This window comes from Naegleria gruberi, assembly GCF_000004985.1.
Source record: "Naegleria gruberi genomic scaffold NAEGRscaffold_79, whole genome shotgun sequence".
NCBI classification, from domain to species: domain Eukaryota; phylum Heterolobosea; class Eutetramitea; order Acrasida; family Naegleriidae; genus Naegleria; species Naegleria gruberi.
In genome coordinates this window covers 72,492-85,096 of record NW_003163248.1, presented here as the reverse complement: position 1 = coordinate 85,096, position 12,605 = coordinate 72,492, and the positions used below count along the sequence as shown (strand labels likewise).

The window sequence follows — 12,605 nt, the reverse complement described above, 5'->3', positions numbered from 1 at the left end:
AAAATCGAAAAACAGTAAGTACCATCTCAGCCAGCATTTATTTATCAAAACATAAACGTGCTTCCTTTTCAAATCGATGAACATCATCAACAATTTTTCAACAACGAATAGAAATGGGTAAGGTTCACGGATCATTGGCCAGAGCCGGTAAGGTTAAAAATCAAACTCCAAAGGTTGACAAGCAACCATTCAAGGGTAAGAGAAAGACTGGTAGAGCAAAGAAGAGATTCTTGTGCAACAAGAGATACCAATCATTGAAGAAGGGTACTAATCCACTCAGAATGAAGTTGAACACCATTGCTCAACAACAAGAAATCAAACTCAAGAAGAAGGAAAGAGTCGAACAAATTGCCCAAAAGAAGAAGGAAAGCGGAAAGAAGGAACAAAAGTAAATCCACTAATCACTTTACCAACATAAAAAAAACATTTATTAAATTATTCATCACTTTATTTCTTTTCTGTCATGGTACGACATCGTACTTGTTTGCAGTAGCAGAAATTATTAAAGGTTAAAGTTTAATATTATCAAATTCCTTTCCTTGTTCCATCAATTCTAACAAGTCTCCGAAGCGTTTAGCCATGGACATGACTTGCTCTTGTCTTGCTTCATCGTCCTCACAACAGATTGAGGCAAGTTGATCCTGGGCTATTTGTTCAAAATCGAGAGAGCTTAACAAATTTTCTCTAAACTCTGCTACCATTTCAACAATGAAAATATTCTTTGATGCAACAGGAGGGTTCATAATTTGCAAACTTTCCACAGTTCTTACTAAATCAACCAATACTGGAATTTGGTCAATAAGGATATCTGTAAAAAATTTCTTCAACTAAAGAAACAGGTTAGTGAAATTAAATTGATGGAACATACCCTTAAAACAGTTTCTTTTCTAAAGTTGTTATATTCGTATTGGTTTCTTGTCTCTGGTTCAACGAGTAAATTATTGATGGCTAACCATACTTGAGCTTCATATTGCGACACTTTCAAGTATTCATCATATTGCACAGTTTCCCACTTGTTTCCATTATATTTTTTGAAACCAGATTTCTCCTTCTTCTTGAATGGGGAATCTTCAATAATGTAGACTAGAGAGATTGGAGTATCATGCTTCTCCAGAATTCTATTAATTATTCCTGGAGACAATTCCTTCAACTGATCGGTAATGAATCTGAAAATTGTCAGTGAATACATGCAGCAATTGAATTCAATTTCTTTCTTTTGATCCTCCCAAATATCAATATCTGTTAATTTCAATAAATCTTTTTGATCCTGTCTATTCATTAAATCCTTACTATTCCCAAAGTTATTTATGAAAAAAAGTGTTTTGAACTTACTTATGCACGAGGAAATTCATTTTTCTTTGACAATAGTCCACTAATTCAATCATTAGCGATTCATCACAATAAACTACTGCATCCTTATGATATAATACACATTCCAATAAATTACACAATGTAGCTTCATGATAGAAAATCAAATATGGTTTGATTGATTGTTTTGTTGCATCAGCTAAATCATCCTTGATGAGTGAAGCCACCTTATTCTTCCAAATTTCAACACTAACTAATTCTTTAATTAGAATTTCAACCATTTGATTGGAAATAAAAGCTTGTGCAACATATTCATCTTGATTCAGAGCAGCATCTTGATGGGCTTGAATATTGAGCATTTCAATTACTTCTCTCTGTTTCATCCATCTATAATATTGTCACATTCATCATTCAATTAAACACTTACTTTTCCGATCCAATATCCTTAATCTCAAAATTTTTCAAGTTGTTGATTTGTCTTTGTGCTTCCAAAGGATTCATTTCCGAATCACTACATCAATATAAGAATACATTAATATTTATTTAATACTCAACCAAATTAATTTAAATCTTACCTCATCATTAAATTTTCAAATTGCACCATTGTGTATTCTCTCAACAAAAACCTCCTTCAATAAATATAACAAGCCTTTGCGCTATTTTTTTTGTATTTGATTTGGCGCCAAAAAGACAAAACCAAGGCTAACAAGAAAAAACTAAAAAGCTCAAGTTTCATACAACGAGTAGAATATTTAATTCAATGGAATCAATCGGATTATTTATAGATAGAATTGCACATTCTTATTCCATTTGAATTCATCGACATTATTTGTTGTTACTTGATGTTTTTCAATTTCCATTACTTTGTCTGAGGATAATTCACTCAATTGAGTTAATTGTGCTCCCCAAGAATTGAGTGGTTTGGTGTTGATTAATTTTGAGGCTAATTCAGTGATAATGGTTTCTTCTCCTTCCATGGTAATCCAAACACAATCCTTATCCTTTTTATCATTGCTAGCTCCTCCTTTCACTCCAAACTATTTAAATTATTAATATTAATTTAATATTTCCAAATTAATTTAATGTAAAATCTACCTTGCTCATTGCCTTTTAATGATAATTTAAATAATTATTAACAAGTGATGATCACATACTCGAATAATGGTTTGTCGGAACATTACACCTTGGCATCTATTATTGATTCGGAAAGTGTTCTTCGTCACAATGAAGGAAAACTTACTTTCCTTTAGCTTGATAACCTCTCTTTATGATTTGACTCATTTTTTTATTGTAAAACTATTTAATCAAGTAAGATTAATGTTTTTGGGAAATGAGTTTTTATTATTTACAAGATATAGATAGTTAGTTGATATATTTACAGAGATTGTAGAGACAATTTAGAGGAGATCAGTAATGACTTTTTGAATGTTACCATTGTGCTTCTTTAACAATCTAGTATTGGCTTGATCATCAACGAATCCCATGTCTCTTAATAATTGTTGCTCGACTGCATATTCAACGACTGGTGTTGGTTCAACTGGAGTTTGTGGTTGTTCAACAGGAGCAGTTGGTAAATCCAATTGACTGGAGAGAAGTTGTGAAGTGGTGACATTGTCAACTGATGGGTATAATTCTTCATCGAGCTTTTCTTCTGGGAGAACTTGTTCAGTTCTTTCATGGGATTGAGTTTCTGGAACTGAATCTTGTTGAGTTGGTGTTTCTTGTTGAGCTGATTCGGATTGATTACCTTCCATCTTCTTTACAAAATTTGAGAGGAAACTCTTGGCCTTTGGTTCAACTTGGCTGAAACTGTGGAATCCATCAAAGTGATCATTTGCCTTAGTTTCAAAACATTCTTGACAAAAATCAAAATCACCACAATCAGCACAATTCCATCTTGATCCAGTAAAGTTTCTCTTTCCACATCCATCACAAACAATGCCAAAGTGTGGAATATTAAAAGATCCATTATTGGCCTTATCATTCAAATTTCCACAAAAGTTCTTAATCAAATCATTCCAACCGTTGAATTGAGGTGGAATTTGAGAATTGGCAATATTGGATGATTCCTTTGATTCTTCTTGTTGTGGAGCATTTTCTTGAGTTTGTTGTTGTTGGGCTGCTCCTGGGAAGAGATTATTCAACAATGATGACAAATCGAATGGATTGGCTCCTTGTTGTTGTTGACCATTATTAGGATTATTGAACAAGGATCCAACAACATTTTCAATGAGTGGAGCAAATTGTTCAAAACCAGCTCCCATACCACCTCTTCTTCTACAACCACCACGTGACCATGGACAACCAGATTGAGGACGAGCATCACCAAATGGACAATGTCCTTGACCTCTTCTACCACCATGCAAATTGAAATTCTTGAAAATTTCACTAAATGGATCCTTTGGACTATCATTGTTATCAGTTTCACTCTTTGGAACAATATTTTGGCAGACAATCTTGATAACAGTTTCAGAAGCGAGAATTGAGTTCAAAATCTTCCAATCTTCTTCATCTGACAAGGATACCCAATCATTTTGATCGTCGAGATAGAAGAGTTTGAAATTGGTATCTGTGACAATGGATTTGGTTTTCAATTTTTGAACGAATTCCTCAAAGGTAATGCCACTTTGATCCAAAATGAGTCTGTGGACACTCTTTGGTTTTTCCTCCTTCAAGGTTGTTTCAGAGAGTGGTTGAATTGAGGAGTTTTCATAAAGGAAAACTTTGAAATGTTTACTAGCAGTTACTTGTTTTGCGCTGAACATGTTGTTGTGGCAGTTTTTTTGTTATTGGAATATTGTGAAGAGAATAGTGTTGAGGACTCCTTTTTATACCTCTTCAAACCGAACGTTTTAGAAGTGCTAATGTATGTCTATTATTAATTCTATTTTCCAATAGACTCTTTCCGAGGTACCGTAGCAATTCATTGAGGATAATTGAGCGCAGTTTTCTTGTTTGATTGAAGTAGAGCACAACATAAGGTCCTTTTGGTTGAAGCGTGCGCACTTTAAGACATTTGAGGCTGAGAGAAAGGGGAAAATGTAAACAAAGAATATCACCAATTTTCATTCGAACAACTTGTTAATACTTGTTATTTATTTATATTGTTGTTTCATTTGTACAAATTGCACGATAACACCTTCAAATTCATTCAGCTTTCTTTGGAATTTCTTATTGAGTTTTTCCAACTTGATAAATTCTCTCCACTTTACATTTGGATTAGTTCCTGTATTATTTGGGAATGTAGCTGAAGGAAGAGACCTGATAACAGGGCTTGCACCAGTCATTCCAGTTACATCTCCATGCACAGCACAAAACTCGTTGGCTTCTTGTTCATCAGGGATTATTAACTTCCTGGCCTTTTCAAAAAGTGTAGAGCAAGATACTGTCCTTTGAATGTGGTTTGCAAAATCTATATAATCCATAATGTCCTTAAAGTTTGTACTTGCCAACTTTTTAGTGGATGGTAAAAGATTGGAGGAAGAACTACTCTTTGTATAAGTTGGATCATCTTCCTTATTGTTTGGCAATGAGTAACCAAAGTTATTCTCGAGCATATTTTGGTGTGATTCTATAATATTCAAAAGTGTACTCTCAATATTAATGAGTTTGGTAATTTGGTCACAGATTTGAATTCTTTGTGCTCTCAAATTCACCTTATTTGAACTCGTTTGGCTATTGGACATGGAGAAGGCAGGAGTTGTTTCCTCACCATCTTCTTCAAAATCCATAAGGAAGAGAGAACCAGGTTGCTCTTCATCCATCTCGGTTAAAATTTCCCACAAGTTTGACAACTCCTTGATTCCATTTTCCATTGCGTTTTTCAATGTACCCAACTTGTTAATAGAATCTAAACTAACTCTTTTAAGCTCAGTGTATTGTTCGAAACTCTCAGCACCATATAAAGAAGAACCAAAGCTTGTCTCACTGTCTTGGTTTTGAGGACTGCAGCCTTTGCCAAAGTAGTTTTCATTTTGGAAGGAGAATCTTTCTTGTATGGGGATCGACATCTAGAACCATGATTATTTGTTGGTCTTTTGGTTCTTCCAGTTGTTGGTGAAACTGGCATCATGTCATTGTTAGTAGAGGAGAAATTAGTATTATTGGTGGAGGGAATTGTTGTATTATTGGAGGTACTTGTGTTAGTAGTTGGTTCAACAATAATTGTGGAGGTTGTAGTGGTTGGAGTCTTGCTATCATTCTCGGATCCAGCAAGTAAAACTTTAAGAGTGGAGACTTGTTTACGGAAGTGAATTTGTTGGTGGTGAAATTCTCTGATGAGTTCCATCTTGTTGAAAGGAACAGTTGTAGTAAATTGCATCATGGAAAGGTTCTTAAATATGTACAAGTTTGTCTATTTACTAGTTATGATCACAACTATAAAGATTGATGAAATCAAGAGATTATGTTGTTCGTATTGAATACGTTCGTTGTTGTGTGCTCTAAACTAAAAAAAGCTACTCCACTTGAACTTGCTTTGATGTGCACGCTAATTGCCTCTCACGCTTGGTTGGTCACTCAAATATATCAAGCCAAAATGGAGACTTTTTTTAGAGAGAAGAAAAAAAATAATAAGTAAACCAGGGTAATATTTATTACAAAAATGTCTCCCGCTCTCAAACAACATCGCGAATTTTATTGAATACCTGCGTTATGGTGCTGAGCGTGTTGGTGTTTTATCAAGCTTGAGGATCTCTTTCAAAAGTGTGCAACTTTGAAACCATGGCCAATGCTTAACAACACAAAATAATAATAAATATTACAGAAGATAATTTTCTATCAATATCATTGTAAGAGGTTGACTGAGGGAGAGATAACACAATATTATGATAAGAATAGATTATTGCCATTTTTAGATTTGGATTCGATTATTTTGATATCTGGCAGTTTAAGACTGTGGTCTAGTCATTTTGGATATGTGGCATTGGGCTAGATTTTATTCGTTCCATTTTAGTTTTAATTTGTTATCCTTTTCAATTTTATCTTTTTTGTAAAGTTTTTGGTTTAGTAAAAAAGAAATTAGCTATTAAGGAATAAGTATTAAAGAGAAACTTATCATTCTGTCAATGAATCTCAATTAATAACGTTATTGTAATTGTTTAAATATTCCGTTTTAATTATACGAAACACGATTCTCATATTATTAATAAAATTAGAAAGTTTAATAAATTCAAAGAAAAAGGTCCAAAATCAACATCTCTCTTTATGCCCAACTCTCAAATTCAGACTCTACCATTATCGCTAATACTTCTTTCCTAACAACTTCCTCATCTGTTACCTTTTCTAAATTGATTTGACTGTTGGCAGTTTCACAAATTTGAAACATCAAGAAAAACAAACGGAAATGAATCCCTCCTCTCAATCTTTTTCTTCTAATACAATAGCTTCGAGTGGAAACTATTCAACTACTATCGGAAACCTTTCTTCTCCTTTGAAAAAGAAGAAATCAATTCAATATTACAGAAAGTATTTTGTTCAACAACCGAAACGAGAGAATTTACATACAATAACAAACAATGAAATCATTCAAGAGTTCCCTATTGAAAAATCAAGTAACGAACAATTAGTTTCGAATAATTCAATCTTGGTACCAAACCAACAACAACAACCAATTATTATGCAAAATGAAAGGGTTCAAAAACACAATCAACCAATGAAGAGTTTGCTAAAGCTAGGACGAAAATTCATGCAGCAAGCCAAAACAAAGAAGAAAACTAAATTGCAAGATGATCTAGACGATGAGTTTAGTATTTATTATAAGAATTATGGTGGATTGTGGTATTTTCTCAAATATTACTTTCTCAGATTTGTACAATATTTAGTCATGATAAGTTCTGGATGTTTAGCAGGTTCAGCATTATCAACCTTACTTCCTTTACTATTTTTGGTATTTGCTCTAGTTGGTTTTTTGATATTTTTCTTTCTCTTTTCTCATTCCATTCAATTATTCTAATTTCTTCTAATTTCCAATAGAAGAATTTCGGTTCTAATAAATATTATTCTAAAGTTTGTGATCTTTCCCTCAGTAACTTTCTCAAATACTGTAACTGTGCCACTCAATCCTTAGCCACATGTTATGGTACTTTACCTTCCAGTAGTTCAGTTTGTATCGGTAAAGGAACATGCACAACTCAATATATTTGCTCATGTTTCATAGGATACAGTGGTAGTAAATGTGAAACATCCACCTCAACCATTCAAGTTTCAAGCATTAAAATCTCATTATTCCCTCCACTGTGAATAGTTACTCTAAATTTACTGCAACTGTTTCAATGGTGGGCGATAAGGAGAAGGTGTTGCTTCATTCTCAGTTCAATTGTCAAAGGAAATGCATTAAAAGCAAATTGTCAATACCAAATTTAAACAAGCTTAAAACTATTATTCATGGTAAGAGTTTCATTTTCCAAATTCCATGACTGGTTTTGAGGATGAATTTCTTTCCATAAACGTGAAAACGTTAAATCACTTTTTGGATGTGAATCAATCAGCTGTAATTTGAATATCTGATATTATTAAGAAACTATCCAATTATTATATTACAAATTTATCAAGGGTAGGCTAGTTTTAAGTTTATCCATCCCTAAAGGTCTGCTAGTGTACAATAGAATCCAAGTGGAGGATTGTAATTGCAATCTTGCTGGTGATCGGACTTGTGGCAAATCCCAATACAATGCTGTCCAACCTGAATGAAATCCAAATCAATAGTCATATTTTGATTAGCAAAAAGAGAACCTCCTGATTGAACAGTAGCTTGATGTGTTAACAAGTGATTAATCTTGAGATTTATTCATTTTCACTTTCATAATCGTCATCATTAAACTTTTCAAATTTAAATCCATAACAAATGAATTGACCAGCTCCTGAAAATAATAATCCACTCTTCAAACTTTGTTCACAATATTCTTCTAAACAAGCACAATCAAAAAGTTTTTGATCATCCAAAGCATTAACCATTGATGGAGTATAACAAGTATTGATAGAATTTAAATCATGTCTATAACTAATGAAATAATTATTTTTCTTGACATTGAATACTTTAAACTCTTTAACCATATTGGAGGATCCATTCCAAAGCACTAAACGTGCCTTATTTGTGGCTAATCTAATTTTGAGAAAGTCTTCAGCAAAGGAAGTACCAGTTGCTTCATCTAATTCTCTCAATTTCAACATGAAAGATTCTGAATCTGAATTATTGTTCATCAAGTTAGAAGTTTCAAAAGTATCATCGAAAAAACACTGATAATCATTACTTGTGAGTTTAGTTATAAATATTCTCACTCTAGCCAAGAATTGTCCAATATTTTTCTTCAAGTTTGTTACATCAATTTCTAATAGTTCTTTCTTCATGGTTATTTGAGAAAAACGTAAATATCTTATGAATGTAAATGAAGCTGTTTTGAACGATTTGAGATCACTGACATATTCTTGAACTCTTCCTGTATATTGTGTCATTGTATGATAAATAGGGAAATTGTAATGCTTTGAAATTTCTAAAGCTGATGTTTCAAATATTCCCTTATTAAATTTCTTACTCTTAACCTTAATAACATAACAGGATGAATTATCTTTAACGAGTTTAGAAATAGAACTCCAATTTGATTCTTGGCAAAATATAAATACCAAAAAATTATCTGAATTGATATTCTTTGAAAGGGTGTTGCAAATCAAGTTTTGTTTGATTTCATCTTTGGCAAATATCATTATTGGTGCAATAAATTCGTCATTACCAGTAAATAATGTTTGGAATTTACTCAAATTATGAATCACTGGTAGATTATATAATTGAATCTTGTTTTGATTTGAAAAGTCAATTCTAGTACCATTGAAATCAACTATTAATTCTCTGTTCATCTTACTTGGATTTCTCAATATTTTCTCTTTCAATAATGAGTCATTAGTAGCTAAACAGTTTGAGAGATGATTCCATGGTTCTTTTTCATCATGATTTGTCCAATATTTAAGTGGTTCAGTTGGAAGAGTGAGTTTGAATGTATGATTAATAGATTCTTTTGATGGAATTGGTAAGTTTGAATTAATAGAATAGATATATTCATCATCTTGACTTTCATGTTTGTAATGTTCAAATAATTCGGTAAGTTTGAATTTTGTTTCAACTATTAAATTAACTTTAGCATTATTATTTTTATCAAATAAAGAATTGAAAAAATTAGTCAGTACTATCATATTAGTCTTGATTTCATTCTTAATATTTGTGTGTTGTTTCAAATGTGTGTTCTTTTGGAACTCTTTTCTAAAAATTGGATTACTAGTCAAATTTTCATACAATTGCTTGCAAACTGTTGTAATATTTCGTTTGCAACTAGTTAAAACTTGTTCAATATTAGAAAGTAAAAGGGTTTTTCTATTATGGGATAGAGTGATTGATGGATAATTTTCTGATACTTCAGAAATGGCATTTAAAGCAATTTTCTTAAATCCTTGAAATGATATAGTATCTTTAAGTCTTTTGGAAATTGACTTTCTTAATTTATCCATATATAAATCATAAGATTCAATAGCACAATCATTATTATATTCTTCAATAGCAATATCAGAGAATTTTTGAGTAATATCATACATATAGGCACATAAATCATTTTCAATCTTTCTTAAATAATATTGAGTTTGCTTTTCTGAAAAGTTATTAACACAAATTGACATTAATAATGGTACAAGTGCACAAGTAATTTCAATAATATTCTTTCTCTCTGAATGTAAGATTCTACCTTGTTCTTCAACAAGCCCATGCATGAAATTTTCAAGAAAATCTTGTTTTTGAGATTCAAATTCATTTGATTCCAAATGAGGAACAATAAGAGTATTAAATCTATTAATAATTGAAATGCAAACTTCTCTCAAGTTCTTAATATTAAACTCTTCACCAACAGGGAGTGTAGGTAATTGAGCATTTACTGGTAAATCTACAGTAAATGGTTCCAACTTTTGAATTACATCTTCAAGATCCATATCAGTATACATGGATAATAATTTAGCAAAATCAATCTTGTTTGGTGAAACTTTTTCTTTGAGTTTTTTAAATTGCATAACCTTTTCATCACTGATATTTCTTCCTCCAATAAGCATTTTAACTGATGGTGGATTCTTGTGAGCTTTCATTAAAATAGGATTAATAAAATCACTAAATATACTTGTAGAAACATCTCCCCTACATCCTTCACTGAAAAATAAAATCATATTAGTCTTTGTAATTGATTTTTCAATGAAATGTTGATAAATTCTACTAAATGTACCAGATTTATATCCTGGAGTATCACGAATAGTTAAATTAAAGTCTTGTAACAATTGTACAGGTAATTTACCTAGAATTTTGTCAACTTTGATCAAATCCAGGTCTTTCATCTCCCTAAATTGTTTATCAAGAAATTCTCTAATATCCCCGACACTATTTACTGTCTCATGAGAATCTTTCTTTTCTTCATAGGTAATGGAAGCAAACTCTTTTGGAGCTAGGGCTCTTCTCTTATTGAATTCCTCCTCATTACAATATTGTACTATTACTTCATAGTTCTTAGCATAAGATAATTCCAAGATTGATCTTGTAATGTGACCAATGTCATCACCACAAGGAAGAATTGGTTCTCCAATAATCATATTGATAAGACTACTCTTACCTAAACCAGAACTACCAACAAAAGTAACATCAACACCAATTACTTGATTAATCTTGTCAATGCATGAATTAAGATTTTCTTCAGCTAATTTCATTGGATGTCCTTTAGTAATATTTTTAAAGTAGGACACCTTGACATTATCCAACATTCCCTTAATTTCTTTGAGAATTGATAATTCCTTCTCACATTCGTCACGATTGGAAGTAAAGAGTACCTTGACCTTTTTCATTAATTCTGAAGTAGAATTAAAACTAGCAGGGTAGACAATCTCCTTGTCATTGGAACTATTTTGAACAGGCAATGATGATGGTACTACTTGAGAAAGTTTGACCGTCTTTGCATTATTGCCAATACTACTACTTGCTTTTCTCTTGCCCATTTTCAACTGAATGTACTACAACTTTACACTGATTATTGTTATTGCTTTTCTTTGATTATTGTTTTGATGGAGAGTTTATGGTCCCTTTTATACAGCAGCAACCATCAATCTATTAATACTGGACGAAAATTTTTGTTTGGAGCACAAACAAGTGTGTCCTTCCATCGAGTTGTTTACAATGTATTTTGTTGCAGGATGAGATTGAACATTCACATTCTATACACTTGTTGGTACTAATTATTTTCATAATTATGATGATCAAAGTATGATGAAGGATTCGTTATTTTGATATTTTTTATAATTTAATTAAAAAATGATTTTTGGATTTGATAAGGTGCTAAATGCACAAGATCTCACAATAGTATCAAGTTGTTGTTAATAATGAAGAAGAGGAAGATTGGCTGTTGCTCGAATGGCTCGAATGGTTGAGGAAGATATATGATCATCGGAACAACTACCAACCATCATCATTGTTATTTATTATATTAGTAATATTTTAGTGAAATTCAATATTTTCACTAAAATCATCATCACAGATTTGGAAAAACTTTCAATCTGGAACAATTGTTCAGCATGGTTGATTCCATCAGGTAAACATTTTCCTATTGGTTATCATGATTTGACTGTTCACAAAGGATGACGATACGCTCTCGACAACTTGTTCACATCCAAATTCATTAACTTATGATAGTACTGTAACCGTCACTCAATCCTTATTCGCACATGTTTTGGTGTTTCACCTTCCAGTAGGTCAGTTTGTAGTGGTAAAGGAACATGTTAACAGCTCAAGATGTTTGCTCGCACGAATCAAAATTTAATCATTTAGAATGTGTACCATGGAAGGAGGCAGGCGTTCTTCCAGTACTTGATGGAAAGGCCTTAATCGTGAAAGTTGGTAATGAAACATAAAAAATGTCATGCACACCATCACCATCATTCCCTCATTATACCCCTTCTTTTGATTCCTCACCTACTACAACATCAAAATGTAACCATCTTGCAATTATGCAACGTATTAATGATATTACTAAATTCATAAATAGTATGGAGGAAAAAGATTGTGAGAGTGACGGAGAAGAAGAAGGACTAATAACCCAAGTTAAAAACACAATAGCATCAAGTTGTTGTTAATAATGAAGTAGAGGAACAACTACCATCGTCATTGTTACTTATTAATATTTGCGCAAATAAATCTGATAGCAATTGAGGAGGAAACATGAGCAAATATATTGAGCTGTGCATGTTCTTTTACCAATACAAACTGAACTACTGGAAGGTAAAGTACC

General features: G+C 32.2%; 6 protein-coding genes across 6 annotated transcripts; 1 reads left to right on the top strand and 5 right to left on the bottom strand.

The window, feature by feature from the left end:
• Nucleotides 1-509: 509 nt before the first annotated feature.
• NAEGRDRAFT_75312 (uncharacterized protein) lies at nt 510-1,912 on the bottom strand (the record flags this gene model as incomplete). Its single annotated transcript, XM_002669645.1, has 5 exons — nt 510-827; nt 869-1,289; nt 1,333-1,695; nt 1,736-1,819; nt 1,884-1,912. 5 exons carry the CDS (start codon nt 1,910-1,912, stop codon nt 510-512), a joined length of 1,215 nt encoding a protein of 404 aa, XP_002669691.1.
• A 175-nt stretch (nt 1,913-2,087) lies between these two features.
• Nucleotides 2,088-2,589, bottom strand: NAEGRDRAFT_75311 (uncharacterized protein; the record flags this gene model as incomplete). Its single annotated transcript, XM_002669644.1, has 3 exons — nt 2,088-2,345; nt 2,463-2,499; nt 2,549-2,589. 3 exons carry the CDS (start codon nt 2,587-2,589, stop codon nt 2,088-2,090), a joined length of 336 nt encoding a protein of 111 aa, XP_002669690.1.
• Nucleotides 2,590-2,633: 44 nt separating this feature from the next.
• On the bottom strand, nt 2,634-4,093 carry NAEGRDRAFT_82058 (uncharacterized protein). The gene has a single exon (XM_002669643.1). The coding sequence runs from the start codon at nt 4,071-4,073 to the stop codon at nt 2,706-2,708; it is 1,368 nt and encodes a 455-aa protein (XP_002669689.1). The 5' UTR covers nt 4,074-4,093; the 3' UTR covers nt 2,634-2,705.
• A 285-nt stretch (nt 4,094-4,378) lies between these two features.
• NAEGRDRAFT_82056 (uncharacterized protein) lies at nt 4,379-5,849 on the bottom strand. Its single transcript, XM_002669642.1, has one exon. The coding sequence runs from the start codon at nt 5,316-5,318 to the stop codon at nt 4,404-4,406; it is 915 nt and encodes a 304-aa protein (XP_002669688.1). The 5' UTR covers nt 5,319-5,849; the 3' UTR covers nt 4,379-4,403.
• An 803-nt stretch (nt 5,850-6,652) lies between these two features.
• On the top strand, nt 6,653-7,261 carry NAEGRDRAFT_75307 (uncharacterized protein; the record flags this gene model as incomplete). The annotated part of the gene is made up of 1 exon (XM_002669691.1): nt 6,653-7,261. One exon carries the CDS (start codon nt 6,653-6,655, stop codon nt 7,259-7,261), a length of 609 nt encoding a protein of 202 aa, XP_002669737.1.
• An 830-nt stretch (nt 7,262-8,091) lies between these two features.
• Nucleotides 8,092-11,319, bottom strand: NAEGRDRAFT_75306 (uncharacterized protein; the record flags this gene model as incomplete). Its single annotated transcript, XM_002669641.1, has 1 exon — nt 8,092-11,319. One exon carries the CDS (start codon nt 11,317-11,319, stop codon nt 8,092-8,094), a length of 3,228 nt encoding a protein of 1,075 aa, XP_002669687.1.
• Nucleotides 11,320-12,605: the final 1,286 nt, after the last annotated feature.